The 15,522-nt window shown below is 43.4% G+C and overlaps 1 protein-coding gene across 1 annotated transcript; it reads left to right on the forward strand.

The window, feature by feature from the left end:
- The first annotated feature begins 1,277 nt into the window (after positions 1 to 1,277).
- Positions 1,278 to 14,996, forward strand: SERPINB8 (serpin family B member 8). The gene is made up of 7 exons (XM_040985101.1): positions 1,278 to 1,848; positions 7,182 to 7,358; positions 8,527 to 8,664; positions 10,083 to 10,200; positions 11,778 to 11,920; positions 12,837 to 12,989; positions 14,518 to 14,996. The coding sequence occupies exons 1-7, from the start codon at positions 1,576 to 1,578 to the stop codon at positions 14,920 to 14,922; spliced, it is 1,407 nt and encodes a 468-aa protein (XP_040841035.1). The 5' UTR covers positions 1,278 to 1,575; the 3' UTR covers positions 14,923 to 14,996.
- Positions 14,997 to 15,522: the final 526 nt, after the last annotated feature.

A 15,522-nucleotide genomic window follows, 5' to 3' on the forward strand; every position in this document is an offset into this window, starting at 1 on the left:
ACACCCAGGAGACTCTTCACGATCAATTATTTGTTTATTTAGCAACATGGAATACAGAGTTCCCAAACCCTTGTAGGAAAATCTGACTTTCCTGCCTATCTGTTGAGCAGATAGAAGTGTAAGCTGGAGACTCCCAAATTGAAGACAGGTTAGGGCTGTACCTTTCCCGAGGCCCAACAGCTATTCCCCAGTTTTGTTTGAGGAGATGTGCAGAGTTAGCATCCGTGCAAGTAGACACAAGATGAAGCTGACCGCAGTCTACGTGTCTGAGTGGCACATGTGGGAAACACCTTATTGGCTAACTGTGGGCTCTCCAGCTGGTGTGAGAAAAGCTTAGGGTGTGAAGCCATACAAGGCCCACTCTGAAATAAGCCCTAGCTATCCTGAGGTTCCCTGCTAGGGCCCAGGATTTAAATGATCCTGACTTAATAATTGAATAGAATTAATTCCCCTGAATATGGCCTGTATACAGACTTCTTCCCTTGGGAAATATATCATTTCCACATTTATTTATACAATGAGTTTCATTTACTCTTATATTCATCTTTGCTTCTTCCTACCCACTCATTCCTTCATGTTCCAAGAAGCTATACCCATCCTTTCTCCTAGAATTGCCTTTTTTTTAAGCTTTTTTTTTTTTAAAGTAAAGTGACAGCAAGAGAGAGAAAAAGAGAGAAAGGGATCTTACATTTGCTTGTTCAGTTCACCAAATGCCTGCAAAAGCTGGGGCTGAGACAGGCTGAAGCCAGGAGCCAGGAGCTCTGTCCAGATAGCTCATGTGGATGGCAGGAATCACGCTGCTCTATAAACCCACTGTGCCACACCACCAACTCCCCTTTCATAATTTCTTAAGGCTATGTCCTTCTCCGCATTCCCCCTGCTCTGCCTCATTGCAGCTTTCCTCATCTGTCACCTGCAGAGTGGTCACTGAGGTATCACTCTGGGCTGAGCTGGACTCTACAATGCAGCCAGAGGGGTCTTTATGAAACATAAATGTGATACATTTCTCCCAGGTTAAGATGCTTTGGTGATTTCCCCTAGTCTAGAAGAGAAGGCAGACCCCCTTCTGCATCCCCCTGAGTCCACATGGCCATTGAGGACCTGGATTACTGATGGACTCTTCAGGGCACTCAGGTGGCGCCTCGCCTCGAGAGGAGTAAACCAAATGCAGACGTAAACTAAAAGCTACATCTTCAAATTACTGCATTTGAAAGCATTGTGTTGGATGAAACACACTTCTGCACTCATCCAGTAGTTTTTGTGCGCATATGAATGTGTATTTTTAAGCTTTTCTTGTCCCTTAAGTTTCTGTTGTGTTTTACAGAATCTGCAGTGCGCTAAAATTTAGCACATTGAGCAGTCACCGAGATTTGTTGCGCATGCGTGTGGAAAATGGTGCTGCTGCCGATTGCCCTGCCGAAGCACCTGGAAACTATTGATCTGTAGCAACTTCAACTTCTGGGTTTGCTTTTAAATTTTTCAAAGGTAAGACCCAAATTTGAAACTGTTCTTAAGCGCAAATGCGCTCACACGCACACACAACAGGAACACGGCACACATTAACCCAGCTGTGCCATGGGTGAGTTCCCACACAGGGCGAGGTTCCCGCACAACTTCTCTCCCAGTACCCAGCCCAGCCCCATCTCTCCTCTGCCAAGGGTGCAGGCGAGGCACTCCTCCCAAGATCCAGCTTCCTGTCTTGGGAGTCAGGGATTGTTTGGCCCTGTGCAATCCGGTTGCTGTGAGTCATCTCCCGGAAGTCTCATCCTTCATCAAGAAGGGCACGGAACATCCACGACGCACGTTAAGTGGAAGCGGCTCCACAGACAGCACAGCTGGAACCCGCAGGTACACCAGGCTGGGGAGGAACACGGGTCCTTAGAGCTTCCTCCAGGAGGGAGGTCAGTGCGGGCAAGGGGAATGGAGAGGTGGAGAGAAAGTTGGAAGACGCCGGCGGGAGAAAGTCGGGAAGGAGAGCTTGCGGTGTCGTGGGTTCAGGGTCGACCTGCCCAGTTCTGGGCTGCTTCGTGGTGCGGGAGGTGGCCGAGCGCCCGAGCTGCGAGCTGCAACAGGCCTGCCTGGGGAGAAGCTTTGCGATTTGCCAGCCTGGGCGCCGGCCACGGGATTCGATGCTCAGGGTGGGTGGGCGGGAACTTTGGAGAAGGTGAGTGGCAGTCGCTGCGGGCGCCACCTGTCTCCAGGAGGTGGGTTGAAGGTGCTGGCTGGAAGATCTGGTCAGGAGGCAGTTTGTAAGTTGTACCTTCCATGCCTTTCTCTGTTCCCGCCGCCCTTCCTTGGATTCTTTCCCTCTCTTAAAAAAAAAAAAAAAAAAAGACAAAAATACAAACGAAACTACTAGTTTTTGGTAGCCTCAGCAATTATTTTTAATTCCTATACTCTTGTGCCTGGGACACCCTCACCCACCCTCATCCCACAACAAGGGTCACAGGCTGCTTTCCTGTCTTCTTGTACTACTGTTTGAACACACATACACACCCCTGGTTGCTGGGTCCTAATCTCTCCCCACCCCACACTTTTTTGTTTTTTACTTTCAGTTATTGCAGATTCTGTAGTGTTAAGCGAATGTCTTCTTATGTTGTTGTATGTTTCCAGTATTTCATTAAATCACACGCAGTCTGCTGGAATCAGGATGCCCTCGGCCTCCTAGCCTCTGGCTGTCCTCATGACCGGGTCAGATGTGTCCCACACCCCACCTAGAACTCATCACTGTCCTCACTGCAAGCTGGTTCTGCACGTGGACAGCCCTGTGGGTCTCACTCATCCTGAGCATGAGTTTCGCTTTCTGCTTGCCTCTGCTGTGAGCAGTGCCTGTGCCTGGCCATCAACCCTGTCACTTCCTGTGCATTCAGCAGTCACTCATCTGTGGTAGTGGCTTCCAGCAGTTTCCACAGCCTCTTTCAACACCGGAGAGTGGACCTCAGTCTTCTTCTAAAACTCCAATGTACTCATTTAAGTCATTTACATAAAAAAAGCACTTGTTGCTTTTCAGACCATAGCTCAAGTTCACATTCTTGAAGGTGGCCTCAGTTGCCCAGCCTGTCTCACATCCACATTCCAAGGAAATAAGGCAGACCTTTCCCTGTCCACTGCAAAACACCCACCCAGTGGAGAGCGTGTCTACTCTTCTGGGGGGCTTGCTTGGCACTTGGCGAATTATGCTCTTGGAGAACAAATGGCAGGTTTGAAATCATGCATTTCTCTGTGGGTCCTTCCTGTGTGTGAACTCCTTATGTGTAATTGGTAATCCATCATTCATTTTGTTTTCTTAAGGCATGCAAGCAAACTTAGTTTTGAAGGCGAGTGGAATGGGTGCACAGTTGTTGAGGGCTCCATGTTCTGTGTGCATCTTGGTTGAGCTCTGTGGCTTTTTCCTACTCCTCTGTATCTTTTTGTTTTTTTAGTTGTCAACCCTGTACACCTGTAAAAGGTAAACAAACTCAATGCCACCTCATTTGATTGATTGGAGTTCAAAACTTTTTTTTTTTTTTCATGGCTGTGTTTTCGTGACACAATTTATAGGTTTGGCACCTGAGGATGCTATTTTGTGTCACATTATTAGATTACTTGGAAGAGGTCCTATTTTATCCCAACCATTTCAACAATTTTTATGTGTGAGATTGGAGTACCTAAAAATGGGAGGTACGTGTGGGCTAATCCTTTCTGCTCCTTCTTTGCCCCTGCTGACCATAACAGGTCACGAGCTGGAGCTCACTCCGCAGGTGCCCTTGTGCGTGAGTGTGTCCCCGTGTCTGTGTCACTGCTACAGGAGGAATGTGGATGGGAAATGCTATACTGCTGACTACGCCTGCATGTAGAAATGCAATGGAGGTGAAGAAATGGGATGAAGGAAGAGGGAGGATGGAAGAATCAGGACTAGGAGTTAGCAATTAAGAGCAATTAAAATGTCAAACAGAAATCCATGCAATAATTTACTTCATTCCTTTGCCTGTTCAAAAGGATGATGAAACACACACACACACACACACACACACACACACACACACACACGGGTCATGACTACCTTACCATGGGTTGTAAAACATGTAAAGGTAGGATCAAATCCAGTTTTGTTTGGGTCTCCATTATCTTCAATTTACCCAATTCCTTGCTTCATTTAGTTTCTCTGCTATTACCTTCCCATAGGCCTGTACCATGAAGTTAGAATAGTTCATTCAAGCCTCCAGTTTTGAAAATAGCCTCAAGTGCAAGGTGAGTTGGTGTGAGACTGGGGGCGACCTGGCTGCAGGCTGGACCCTGCTGTTCCTGCAGACCCACAGCAGACCCACCTCCTCCCAGCTCTACCTGCCGCTCTACAACTGCTCTAGAGGGGCCCCATGGTGTCAGGGCAGTGAGGAACCTCAATGTTTTGTTCTATTATGAATGAGAATCAAGTTGTGCAAACCCTGCTATTGTATTTGCTTGGTTGATTTAACAGTCTTTAAAGAATTTTCAGTTGTTTTGGACAGTAGCTTTATACTTAGAGCATGCTTTTACGATAAAACAAAAAACACTTTTTTTTTTAAACCAGAGATACTTCCTCTTAAGAAATTTCTTAGGAGGAAGCTTTAAGAAAGACATTTAGTCATGCCGAGGCGCTGGCTGCCATATTCTTTCCTTCCCATCCTTCAGCCCTTCCTGCGTCTTGAGCTGCTGAGCCAGACAGAGGATTCTGTCTTGCCCTCCGCAGATGGAAGGCATTTCCGAGCTGGTTGGCAAGGCACTTTGCAGCCCTCTGGGGAACTCAGAGAACAAAGATCACGGCACTGCACGTGTGCTTATGGAGCTGAACACAGGCTGGGGGCTCTGACTGTCAGCCTGAGGTTTTGTTTTGCTTCTTTGCCAATTTTCCAAATAGGAAAATGTTTGTCTTATTTAAAGAATAAGAAAATGCAATAACAGAAAAAAAAATGCAGCATGTAGATTCAAAGGATTTTGGATGATAGTTTATCCTTTTCAAAAAAAGAGATTTATTCAGTTATATATTGAAATGCAAAGTGAAAGACTGTGAGATTGTGTGTGTGTATGACAAGGAGAGGGAGGGTGGGAGAGAGAGAGAGAGAGAGAGAGAGAGAGAGAGATAAAGATAAAGATGAAGATAAAGATAAAGATAATATTTCAGTTGCCAGTTCACTTCCCAAATGGCCACAACAGCCAGAGCTGGGCCAGGCCAAAGCTAAGCTCTGGGTGGCAGGGGATCAAGTACCTGTAGCATCATCTGCTTTGCCCTTGAGCGCATTAATAGGGCACTGGATCAGAAGCAGAGCACCCAAACTGGCACTCCGATGTGGGGTGCTGGAGTTACATTAAAAGTGGGGTGTCTTGAAGAGTTGTGTTAGCTGCCAATTTGTGATTTGTTGGAAATGTTCTCAGTTGTAAGAGCTAAGGAGGCTTAGGGAAAATTGATTGAGTTGATGAATTTTAATGATTTATGGACTAGTAGCACAGGTCTCTGTAAGATTTAATAATGTGAACCATTGCGGTAAACATAAAATAACTTGCTAACATTACAGCAGTTGGCGGGTTGTTGTGGTATAAGTTTTTGCTACTTGGAGCCAGATGCCTGCCTAAGTTAGACTCGTACCTCTTGCAAATGCCGCGTGATAGGGGCACCAGTTTCCCTTTCCATTGCAACTCATTGAGAGCTAGTGCTTGAGAAAAAAAATGGTCCTGGGATGACAACTTGGTGTGAGGCTTTTCACAAGACTCACATCTCAAAGGGCAGAGGACTAGATTAACAACTGAAAGTGTTCTAAAGAAAATGAATGTAGGAATAGAGAAGGGAGGGACTTGTTTAATTTGCTTATTTCATCAAATTTACCTTGACTGTTTAGTGAAGCTGAGAGGAAGTTTAAGATCAGGCTGTCTGGGATTATTCTATAATTACCACACCTAAATCAGAATGTTTATTTGATGACTCGAGACTTGGGAGACACATTGTATATTCATGTATATTCAGCTTTGGCATGTGGGGCGGAGTGTAAACTGGTATATACATATTTTGAATCCCCCTGATTCAAAGTTAAACATTCTCTTTTGCCAGTAATTCAGTTTTGGTTGCACTATCCCAAACCTTTCAAATTTGGTGGAACTTGCTAAAGTGTTTTTGTCATGATGACAGAAATACAGCTTTTATTTACTAAGAATGGTCCATAATTCTTTGCTTCATAATTATTTATAAATTTGAAAGGAGCAGCAAGAGCACAAGGAGTTTGCATAATGAATAAGAATTCATATTCCAAGAATTCAGAGTGGGAGGAGCGAAGGAGGAAGGTCGCGAGTACCATAATCTTAGAATTGTATCCATGAGCTTTATTGCATCTGTTAAAAATTAGTTAAAATGAAAACATAAAAATCTTAAAAAACAAATCCATTCATAGGAGCTATTCTCCCCAAATGAAATACATCTCGGTATGTTTGCCTTTCAAACAAAAAGCGATGGAAAAAAAATTCGGAGTGTGGAGTGAAACTGATGTTTCTGGTCACTAGTGAGTGTCTGTGGCTTCTGGGTGAGCCACCGAACCTTGGGCAGCCTCCTCACCCCTTGCGTGCAGCAGCACCGCAGTGACTGCGTGTACCAGTTGTGCTCCCAACTGAGACCAGCTTCTGGTGCCAAGTCTGTGTTGTCCTTTGTTACGCCACTGAGGAGGGGAGGAAGTGACCAGTCCAAGGCTGCCTGAGCCCCTGTTGTGAAAGGGGATACCAGCTGGGGGCTGGGGTTGGATGCTGTGAACAAATCAGTGTTTTAGCATCTTACTGTGGTTGTGCCACCTTACCACACATTTAGTGACCAAAAGCAACACAAGACTATTTCCTTGTAGGTCTGGATGGCTTGAATTTAAATTAAAAGAGCACAGCTCCTTCTATCCCCTTGTTCTACAGAAAGCTCACAGTCTTTTCCCAGTCATATTGCTTAATGAGCAGCCTAGCATCACTCTGACCTCTTCCTCTTCCATGGTCACATCTTGTTCTCTGACGTCTCTACTCCCCTCTTGTAAGGACCATGGTGATTTCATTAAGTCCAGATTAGATAGTACAGTCCTAGTTTTTAGGGCTGGATGCTTCTGGGGGTGTAATTCTCCTGCCCACCAATGGATGACTATGAGTTTACAGGAGGGCTGTACTGGTGACTGATGTGCTCCTGCCTTGTGCATTTGCTCCAGACCCTCACAATGGACCAACTCTGTGAAGGAAATGACAGTTTTGCCATCAAGTTATTAAAACTGTTGGGTGAAGCAGAAACATCACGAAATGTCTTCTTCTCCCCACTGAGCATCAGCATTTCCTTGGCCATGGTCTACCTGGGGGCAAGAGGAGACACTGCAGACCAGATGTCCCAGGTGAGTATGCATGCCACTGAGGCAGAACTGGGACACCTTTCTTCATTGCTCTTATGGAGCTGGTCTTCTCAGATTTTCATGCCAGCTGCTGGACGGTGGATGGGAGGACAGGATGTGGGTGGAAAGGTGAAGTGTTTAGGACAGGCGATCTTCTCCTAAGTTTATGGGAGAAACCAAGTCAAAGTGGTTTTCTCTGGATAAAATCATCAGCTTATCTGGTTTGATAAGAATGGCAAAGTATCGTTCTGCACACCCCACCCGCAGAGGCAAAACATTTCAATCTAACCATATTTTAAATTAATATGAAATTTTAAATAGAAACATAGCTGCTTTAAATTGATTAAATGTTGGACAAGTATGCCACGTAAATATGGGCTAGGATCTTTCGGAGGCACTTTGAGGGAAGGTATAATCTGATATAAATGGTGACCTATAACCTTATTTACTGACAAAGCAGTACTCACGTGTATTTCTTTGACCTTGGGTGAAAATGTCCCCAACATTGTCTTGGCATCAGCTTGCCACTAACATGTGTGTTCTGTTTGAATGGTCTCCTACAGCATTCCCAGGAGCCCAGTCCTCAGCTCAAACATCCAACAGTTGTTCCAGCTCTCTGGAGCTGGGAGGCTTTCGGTTAGGGCTGGTTGAGAGATGCAAGAACAACTTAAACTGGACTCTTACCTGACCTTTGAAATTATGCTGTGGTCTGGAGAACTTCTGAGAAGTCACTGAATAACATTCTTATTTTTATGTCTGTTCTTTATTGTATTTCCTGGGTCACGGTTGATTCGTCTCAGTTAATTGTTAATATGTTTTAATGTTCAGCCTCCCTCCTTAGTTATTTCGCACATTGCCTTCTTAAGCATGAGTAAATCTGCTAGACCAGGGATTCTCACCTACAGGTACTTGGCAAGGACCGAGAGGAGAAGCTCACATCCAGAAATGTGTCAAAAACAATCCCACAAGGCACAGGACAGCCGCACCACAAAGAATTATCTTGCCACATATGAAAATAATACTGAGTTTGAGAAACCGTAGAAACCCTGCACTGGACAGTCAAGCCACTGTCTTAAGTAGGAGCCTGTGTGATCTGCAATGCAGTTTGGAGGTAGCTCTCTGAGGGGGCATAATGACGATATTGAAAGTGGGACTTGCTTTCCATCACCAGGTGCTTTTTGCGAACAGGGATCAGGATGTCCACCGAGGTTTCCAGTCACTTGTCGCTAAAGTTAACAAAACTGGCACTCAGTACTTGCTTAGAATGGCCAACAGACTCTTTGGAGAAGAAACATGCGACTTCCTTTCAGTAAGTAGGACTCGCGCATTGATGAAAAAGAAATAAAATTAAGAAAAACCAGCAGTGAAATTAGTTGCCATAATAACTTGTCCAGCATTCCATTAACACAAACATAATTTTAGGTTTTATAATTTTCCTGAATTATATCCTTTTTGGTTCGTTTCTGACACATGCTACACTTATGTCGTGTGTCGACGCATGCTACACTTATGTCATGTGTCATCCGTCTGCATCCAGACCTGCTTTCCCCAATTTCTTTTTTACAGAGTGACCACATCTGTCCATTGTCCAAACTCCTCCCTAGTCATGTCTGTGGCTTCCGGGCTATTTTTTACCAGAACCTTTTCTCAAGATCTCTTGAATATGATGCCACTTCTGAATAATAATGGCATTGCTGGAGATTGTAGTCTTGCCTTATCATTCACATCTCTATTAATTGTTCTAAATTGTTCTTTCTAAGCCCAGCCTGGTCTTTCTCTTTGCTCATAATTTCATACTAATGACAGAAATGTATTCTTTGAAATGTAATTTATTAACCTACTTGAGAGAGAAGGTAGCTATATCCACATACACATTTTATATATCTATGAATACATACATCTTATATATCTATCTATACCTATATCTATATCTATACCTATATCTATATCTATATCTATATCTATATCTATATCTATACCTATATCTATATATCTATCTATATCTAGGTATAGATAGACATAGATATGTATACAGAGATCTATCTATCTCTCTATCTATCTATCTATCTATCTATCTATCTATCTCTTTCACCCGCTTGCTGGTGTTAGGGCCTTGGCACAGTGTCAGGCATAAAGCAAGCTGTCTGTCTGTGGATTTCTTCGGATCTCGAGACTTGGGACACAGGAACACTGTTACATGAGAAAGACACAGTGGACAAAAGGTCAGGAGTCCAAGACAAAAAGTTTATTGACTATAAGGATACCTGGTCTTCTAGTTAGTGTGACGTATTTTACACAATATGGTAGTTATAAACATGCAAAGCAGTATTCCTAAAGTGCGTCCTAGTTCTTACAAACTTTCATTCTTTTTGTAGGTCATTAGCTACAATTGTTTTTCATGGATAACAGCAATCACAGTGGAGGGTGGACTGCAGAACACTGCAGAAGAGCCTCTTACCTAGGCAATGTTCCGAGGGGGCCTTCAGCTGTTCGTCTTTAGACTTTCCCAGAGACCGGAGGCACTCCCAAGTTCACAGTCAGTTAGCACGCACTCCTCCAAGCCCCTTATGGCTACAGTTGTCCATATATTTTTACCAGTTGCATGACTGCCTCTTAAAGTGAAGAATTACTTGTGCATATATTTATGGTAGAAACATGTTCAGGGAAAGAGATTCACCAAGTTTTGGGGACCTTTGTCAGACAAAACTATGTGTTTTGTGTTCACAGACCTTTAAGGAAGCCTGTTGGAAGTTCTACCAGGCAGAGCTGGAGGAGCTGTCCTTTGCCAAGAACACTGAGGGATGCAGGAAACACATCAATGACTGGGTGGCAGAGAAGACAGAAGGTAAGGGATTTTAATGTTGTGGGGCTGGAAGGCAAGGATGAATTAGCTGAGGCCTGAATTCTATGGCTCTCCAGTATGCTCAGTTACCAGAAGCCTGTTTGTGTGTGTTCTCTGATTTTCAGGCTAGGCATACAAATTTGTTATTTCTCTTGAGCTTATCAGATCATGAAGTAGTACTTTCTGACAAAGTAGTTGATCCAAACAGTAGAATTTCAAGTCTGCTTTCCCAAAACCATGTCAGAAAATCCTTCCCACATGCCTCCTCTTTGGTGCCCTGTTTATCTTCCATCTGGGGATGAGTCTGAGGATGACATTCTGTTAGGAGGCAGCTCAGATTTTGTGGTATCATGTTGTTTCCAATGGTAACATCAACAGCCCACTAGCTTGATCTACTATGGGGCCCATTCCTCCTCTTTAACTTGACTGTGGCTACAATTGCTTTCTGCGTATGATCTTTCCCTGAATTTGCTGCCAATTGTGAAGGCATGGGTAATGTGGAGCCCATACCTTCTCCAGACCCCACAGGGCAGTTCTTGGTTTCACTACAGAGAAAAAGAAAGCATTATTTCAAGAACCCTAAATACCTAACAGAAAGTTTAAATTCTTCCAAAAAGTGGAGGAATCAAATTTACTAATTAGAGCCCAGTCCATCAACTGTGCAATCTTTACGGATCCTCCATTGTGTGTCAAGTGGCATCCATGCCCATGATATTACGGGAGGCCAGTAAAATACTTACCAATGGAAAGGAAGAACATTTGCACATCTGTTGAATGGCTGGGCTCACAGTTTTCATATTTTCGGTTGCTGCCTGTTTGATTAATCAGTGTTTAGTCACCTGAGGAACTTGGCAACTCCTCCACACCTTGTCCTCCCTGTACCTGTGGCCACTCACACCCTTCCTTTTCTTTGGCTGACTATCCGTTTACTTCCTCTGCCAAGTCACTGCTTGCAGGTAGTCTGTCTTTTCCCCCTTCTAGGTATCCATCCCCCACCCGTTGGAAGCCTCTTCTTGTCAAAGTGAGATTTTAAGGTTGGCACAGAACAGTGATTTTCAACCTAGTGCATTTGTTCTTATGATCTTTGATATTGGCTGGAGATATGTTTAGTTTTTATAATTAGGGGAGGTGCTACTAGCTCATCAGTCCACAATGAAGATAGCAGCCGCAATAACAAAGACTCATCTATGCAAGGATGCCACAAGGAGCTCGGTTGAGATATTACGATGCCAGTGTTGAGAGCCCTGGAGTCAGAAACAAGATTCCTGGTTTATTCTCTTAAAGCAGCTGCTTGTCAGCTATGTGAACCTGCAGGAAAAAGCCTGGAAATGGCTACATTTTCAATTTTACAACTATAATCTGCTGTTGAAATCATGATTGCCCCACTTCCTTGAAGATTGTTGTTTCAGGGCAAACAATACACTGTGTGTGAGCACACAGATAAATACCATCCTTCTGATTCAGTAGGCTGCTAGGAAAGATGACTGCAATCTGGCTCGTGGTGAAGCCTGTGTTTTGTATGGCAGGAGCATTCTTGTAAGGTAATATTTGTTTTGATATAATTTTCCCTCATTCTACAGGTAAGATTTCAGAGGTGCTGGGTGCTGGGACAGTTGGTCCCCTGACTAAGCTGGTTCTTGTCAATGCTGTCTATTTCAAAGCAAAGTGGAATGAGCAATTTGACAGAAAGCACACAAGAGGAATGCTGTTTAAAACTAACAAGGTGGGGAAACAGTCTTCTGTTCAACTATTAGCACAATAAACTGGGAAAGATGACAATAGAAAACCATAATTTTTCACACTTTATTAATTTTATTTCTTGAGAGACTTATTCGATGAGAGGGAGGAGAAAAGCTAAAATAATTTTTTCTGTTGATAGTTTTGCTTTTCTCTTTGTTTATCTCATGTTTATCTTCCATCTCTGGTCACACAGTTTGGAGGAAAATTTCTAGTAAGTCTTAGAATTACATTGCTTTTTGCTATCACTGTTCATATGTCCTGCAACACCTTTCTGGATTCATTGCCTTGGAATTCAGAGCTGTGCACTTCTGGACTAAGTAAAGGAGTGTTTAGCAGATGATAGGGCTTTACTCTTCCAAATAAGAGAATGGCTGGGTTCACAGTTTTCAGCTTGGAATTGGCCGTTCATCAACTCGGTATTAGCGTATTGCACAAAGGTAGCAAAGTTAGACATAAATGTTAGGAAAGCTTTAACAATTGCTATCCTTGCACGTGTTGTTAATGATCTCTCTTCCTAAAATCCAAAGCTATAAAACCAGTTACATAGTAGGAGAGCATTTCAGAACAAAAGTATAACTGTCCTTGGTTTATACATCTTTTATAACCACTTTGTTCAGACAGAGGACGTGAATCTTACCTAGACAACCTTTAGCTTGGATAAATAGAATGTCACATCCTTCTACATTTGTGAAAGTATTCTCTCTCTCTGCCACTGATGCAGGATCTTCTGGAACAAGAGTGTGTTCCATTCAATATTAAGATGTAGTAAGAGTTTAAACATAAGTGCTCAGAAGTAATAATGATTTTAAAGGTGCTTGGAGTTCTGTGTTTGGCTTGTCTTGTATTTTGTAAGTTGTTCTCATTTTTCGTAATTAAATTTTAATCCTGTGTCTTATTAGGAGGAGAAGACAGTGCAGATGATGTTTAAGAGAGCCAAGTTTAAAATAGGGCACATAGAGGAGGTGCACACGCAGGTGCTGGAGCTGCCCTATGCAAATGAAGATCTGAGCATGCTCATTTTGCTTCCGGATGACAACACGGATCTTACTGTGGTGAGTCTTGGTTATTGGGCCTGTGTGTCTAGAATTTCAGATGAGTTTAGCTTTTAAAGTTCATCTGCCAGGTGGCATTTGAGGAGTTTCTAATTTCAAATGATTATAAGTAGTGCTGGATGAACACCACTGTATATCTTGTACTGAACATGTGTATGCGTTTCTGTTGAGACCATATCTTGCGGGAGACAAGTTTTGAAGCAACTGAAAGGATCAAGCGCTAAAAGAAAAAGAGGAAGTTCTTTTATTTGAAAGGGGGGAGCAGTACTCGAGTCCTAATAATTATTGAACAGAAATTCTAGAAGCAGAGTAGGGATTGATCGGGGCAGTGCTTCTCAAAAATATGACTGTGCATGTAAATCTTCGGGGATCTTGTTCAACACAGATTTCGACTCAACAGAGTGTGGCCTGAGCTGTTGTGTTCCTAAAACTTTTGAGAGAGGAAGATGTTATTCCAGGAACTTCACTTGAACTGCTCCAAGGACCTGGACAAAAGGGGAGAGCTCTTTTCTCAGGAGAGAAACAGAATGCAGTCTAGAGCAGAAAGTTAACCTAAGGAAACAGGAGATGCAGGACTAACAGTTGCTAATATGTAGCTCTCTGGAAGCAGGAGAAATGTCATTCATAAATAGTGCTGTTTCTCACGTGTTAATCCTTTTACCATAGCTCTCCTTGGCCCAGCAAGGATGTAACATCGCACGTGGTCATTTCCAGCATGCCAATGCACAGGGCCTTGAGCGTAATTTCTCTAAGGGATCATAACGTTATTGATACAAGTCAAGAATGAGATTTGTCCTGTCCAGTCATGAAAAGTTTAGGAGGATATAGCAATAGAGCCAAAGTTCAAACATTGATGCTGAAGAGGAGTGCTTGCCTGGGCTCAAACTGGAAAAAAGAAGGGGATATACAAGCGTAAGACCCCTCTTTCTCCTTTGTTTCTTCTGTGCCATTGAACAGGTTGAGAGATGGCTCTTGGCTGATTCAAGAATGCCAAAAACAAGTGACATTGACTTCCCGGGGTCTGTTCTTGGTCCCAGGAGACACATCTGCCTTCTTAGTTAACTGATGCCTGGTTTCCCCATCTTTCACCCTGAAGAAATCTTTCCCCTGCTAATACTGAGTAGCTCCCTGATCCACTGAAGATCATGGTCTCAAGATATCATTCTTTAAGCAATCTCTCTGATTCAAAGTAATGTATATTACATGACTATTAATATCAGCTGGTAAGAATTTAATTATCATTTTTTTTCACATTTTAGATGATCTTGGTGCATAATGCTTTTACTGGAAGTTTGTATCAGGTGTTTCCAAGCTCTTTTATTCTTGTATCTGCAAAATTAGAGAACAGATGAGAATTTGGGGATAAATTTGGTGTTTTTTTATAAGAAGAAACATATCTATAAGTTGTCTTAGAGCAGAACTCACTTCCTAGTCTCATGCTGTTGGGGAAAAAGTGACAGGCAGGTTGGGTAGGTACCAGGCTGTTCCTAGACAGACTCTTTAAGATTTGACTCTTTTGTCATTCCAGGTGGAAAAGGCACTTACATATGATACCTTCAGAGCTTGGACCAATCCAGAAAAGATGACAAAGAGCCAAGTGGAAGTGTTCCTTCCCATACTAAAACTGGAGGAGAGTTACGACTTAGAGTCTGTTCTTCAGGATTTAGGAATGACGGACGCCTTTGAGGAAACCAAAGCTGACTTTTCAGGCATGTCATCTAGGAAGAATGTACCTTTGTCCAAAATTTCCCACAAGTGCTTTGTGGAGGTCAATGAGGAGGGCACGGAGATGGCCGCAGCCACGGCCGTAGTCAGGAACACCCGATGCAGCAGAATAGGTCTAAGGTTTTGTGCAAACCACCCCTTCCTTTTCTTCATCAGGCACAATGAAACCAACAGCCTCTTGCTTTGTGGCAGATTTTGTTCTCCATAATGTGGTGTGGATGCTGCACCAGCTTCTCTTTCTTATGTATATGCAGTCTCAAATAAAAACTCTTCATTGCCAAATTGGTGGGGTGGTTTGAATGCTAAAATAAAGGGTGTGCACCTGGGGAGTTTGTGTCTTTGCTGCAGGTCCCAGAACCACCAAGAATAAGCATGGCTTTGGATGTACGCCATTTGCAGCTGATTCAGCTATGCTTGTTTTGGGGTGTTTGTGATTCCTTGCATTGTCCAGGGACAAGTAGAAAGTAGTCTTTCACCAACATCTGTGCTCCTTGAGCATTTGGAAGCACCACAAAGATTTACAAACTAGTCCTTGACAGTCTTTTCTGTCCTGTGATGATCTCCAAGCTCTGCCCACCAGCAGCAGGTCCCCCAGATCCGATAGACTACAATGTCGGGGTGAGTACTGTAGTCACTGCGACCACGCAGTGTCTTGCAGACAATAGAGATCGTGTCTGCGTTTCCTTCAGTACCAAAGCCTCTGCGTCTCCTTGCCCGGTGCAGTTTCTTAGAAAACAGATTTTTTTTGGGTCCTCGCATACGCCTCAGTGCTCAACAGAGCTCTACAGGATTGAGCCAGTAGGCGAAT

This window comes from Ochotona curzoniae, unplaced genomic scaffold (genome assembly GCF_017591425.1).
Source record: "Ochotona curzoniae isolate NIBS_2020 unplaced genomic scaffold, NIBS_Ocur_1.0 contig_43, whole genome shotgun sequence".
Classification (NCBI taxonomy): Eukaryota; Metazoa; Chordata; class Mammalia; order Lagomorpha; family Ochotonidae; genus Ochotona; species Ochotona curzoniae.

Coding starts and splice junctions, on each gene's coding strand:
- SERPINB8 (XM_040985101.1), top strand. CDS start 1,576: ATGGGTGAGTTCCCACACAGGGCGAGGTTCCCGCACAACTTCTCTCCC. Junction 8,665..10,082: donor AAACATGCGACTTCCTTTCA/GTAAGTAGGACT, acceptor TTGTGTTCACAG/ACCTTTAAGGAAGCCTGTTG. Junction 10,201..11,777: donor GGTGGCAGAGAAGACAGAAG/GTAAGGGATTTT, acceptor CTCATTCTACAG/GTAAGATTTCAGAGGTGCTG.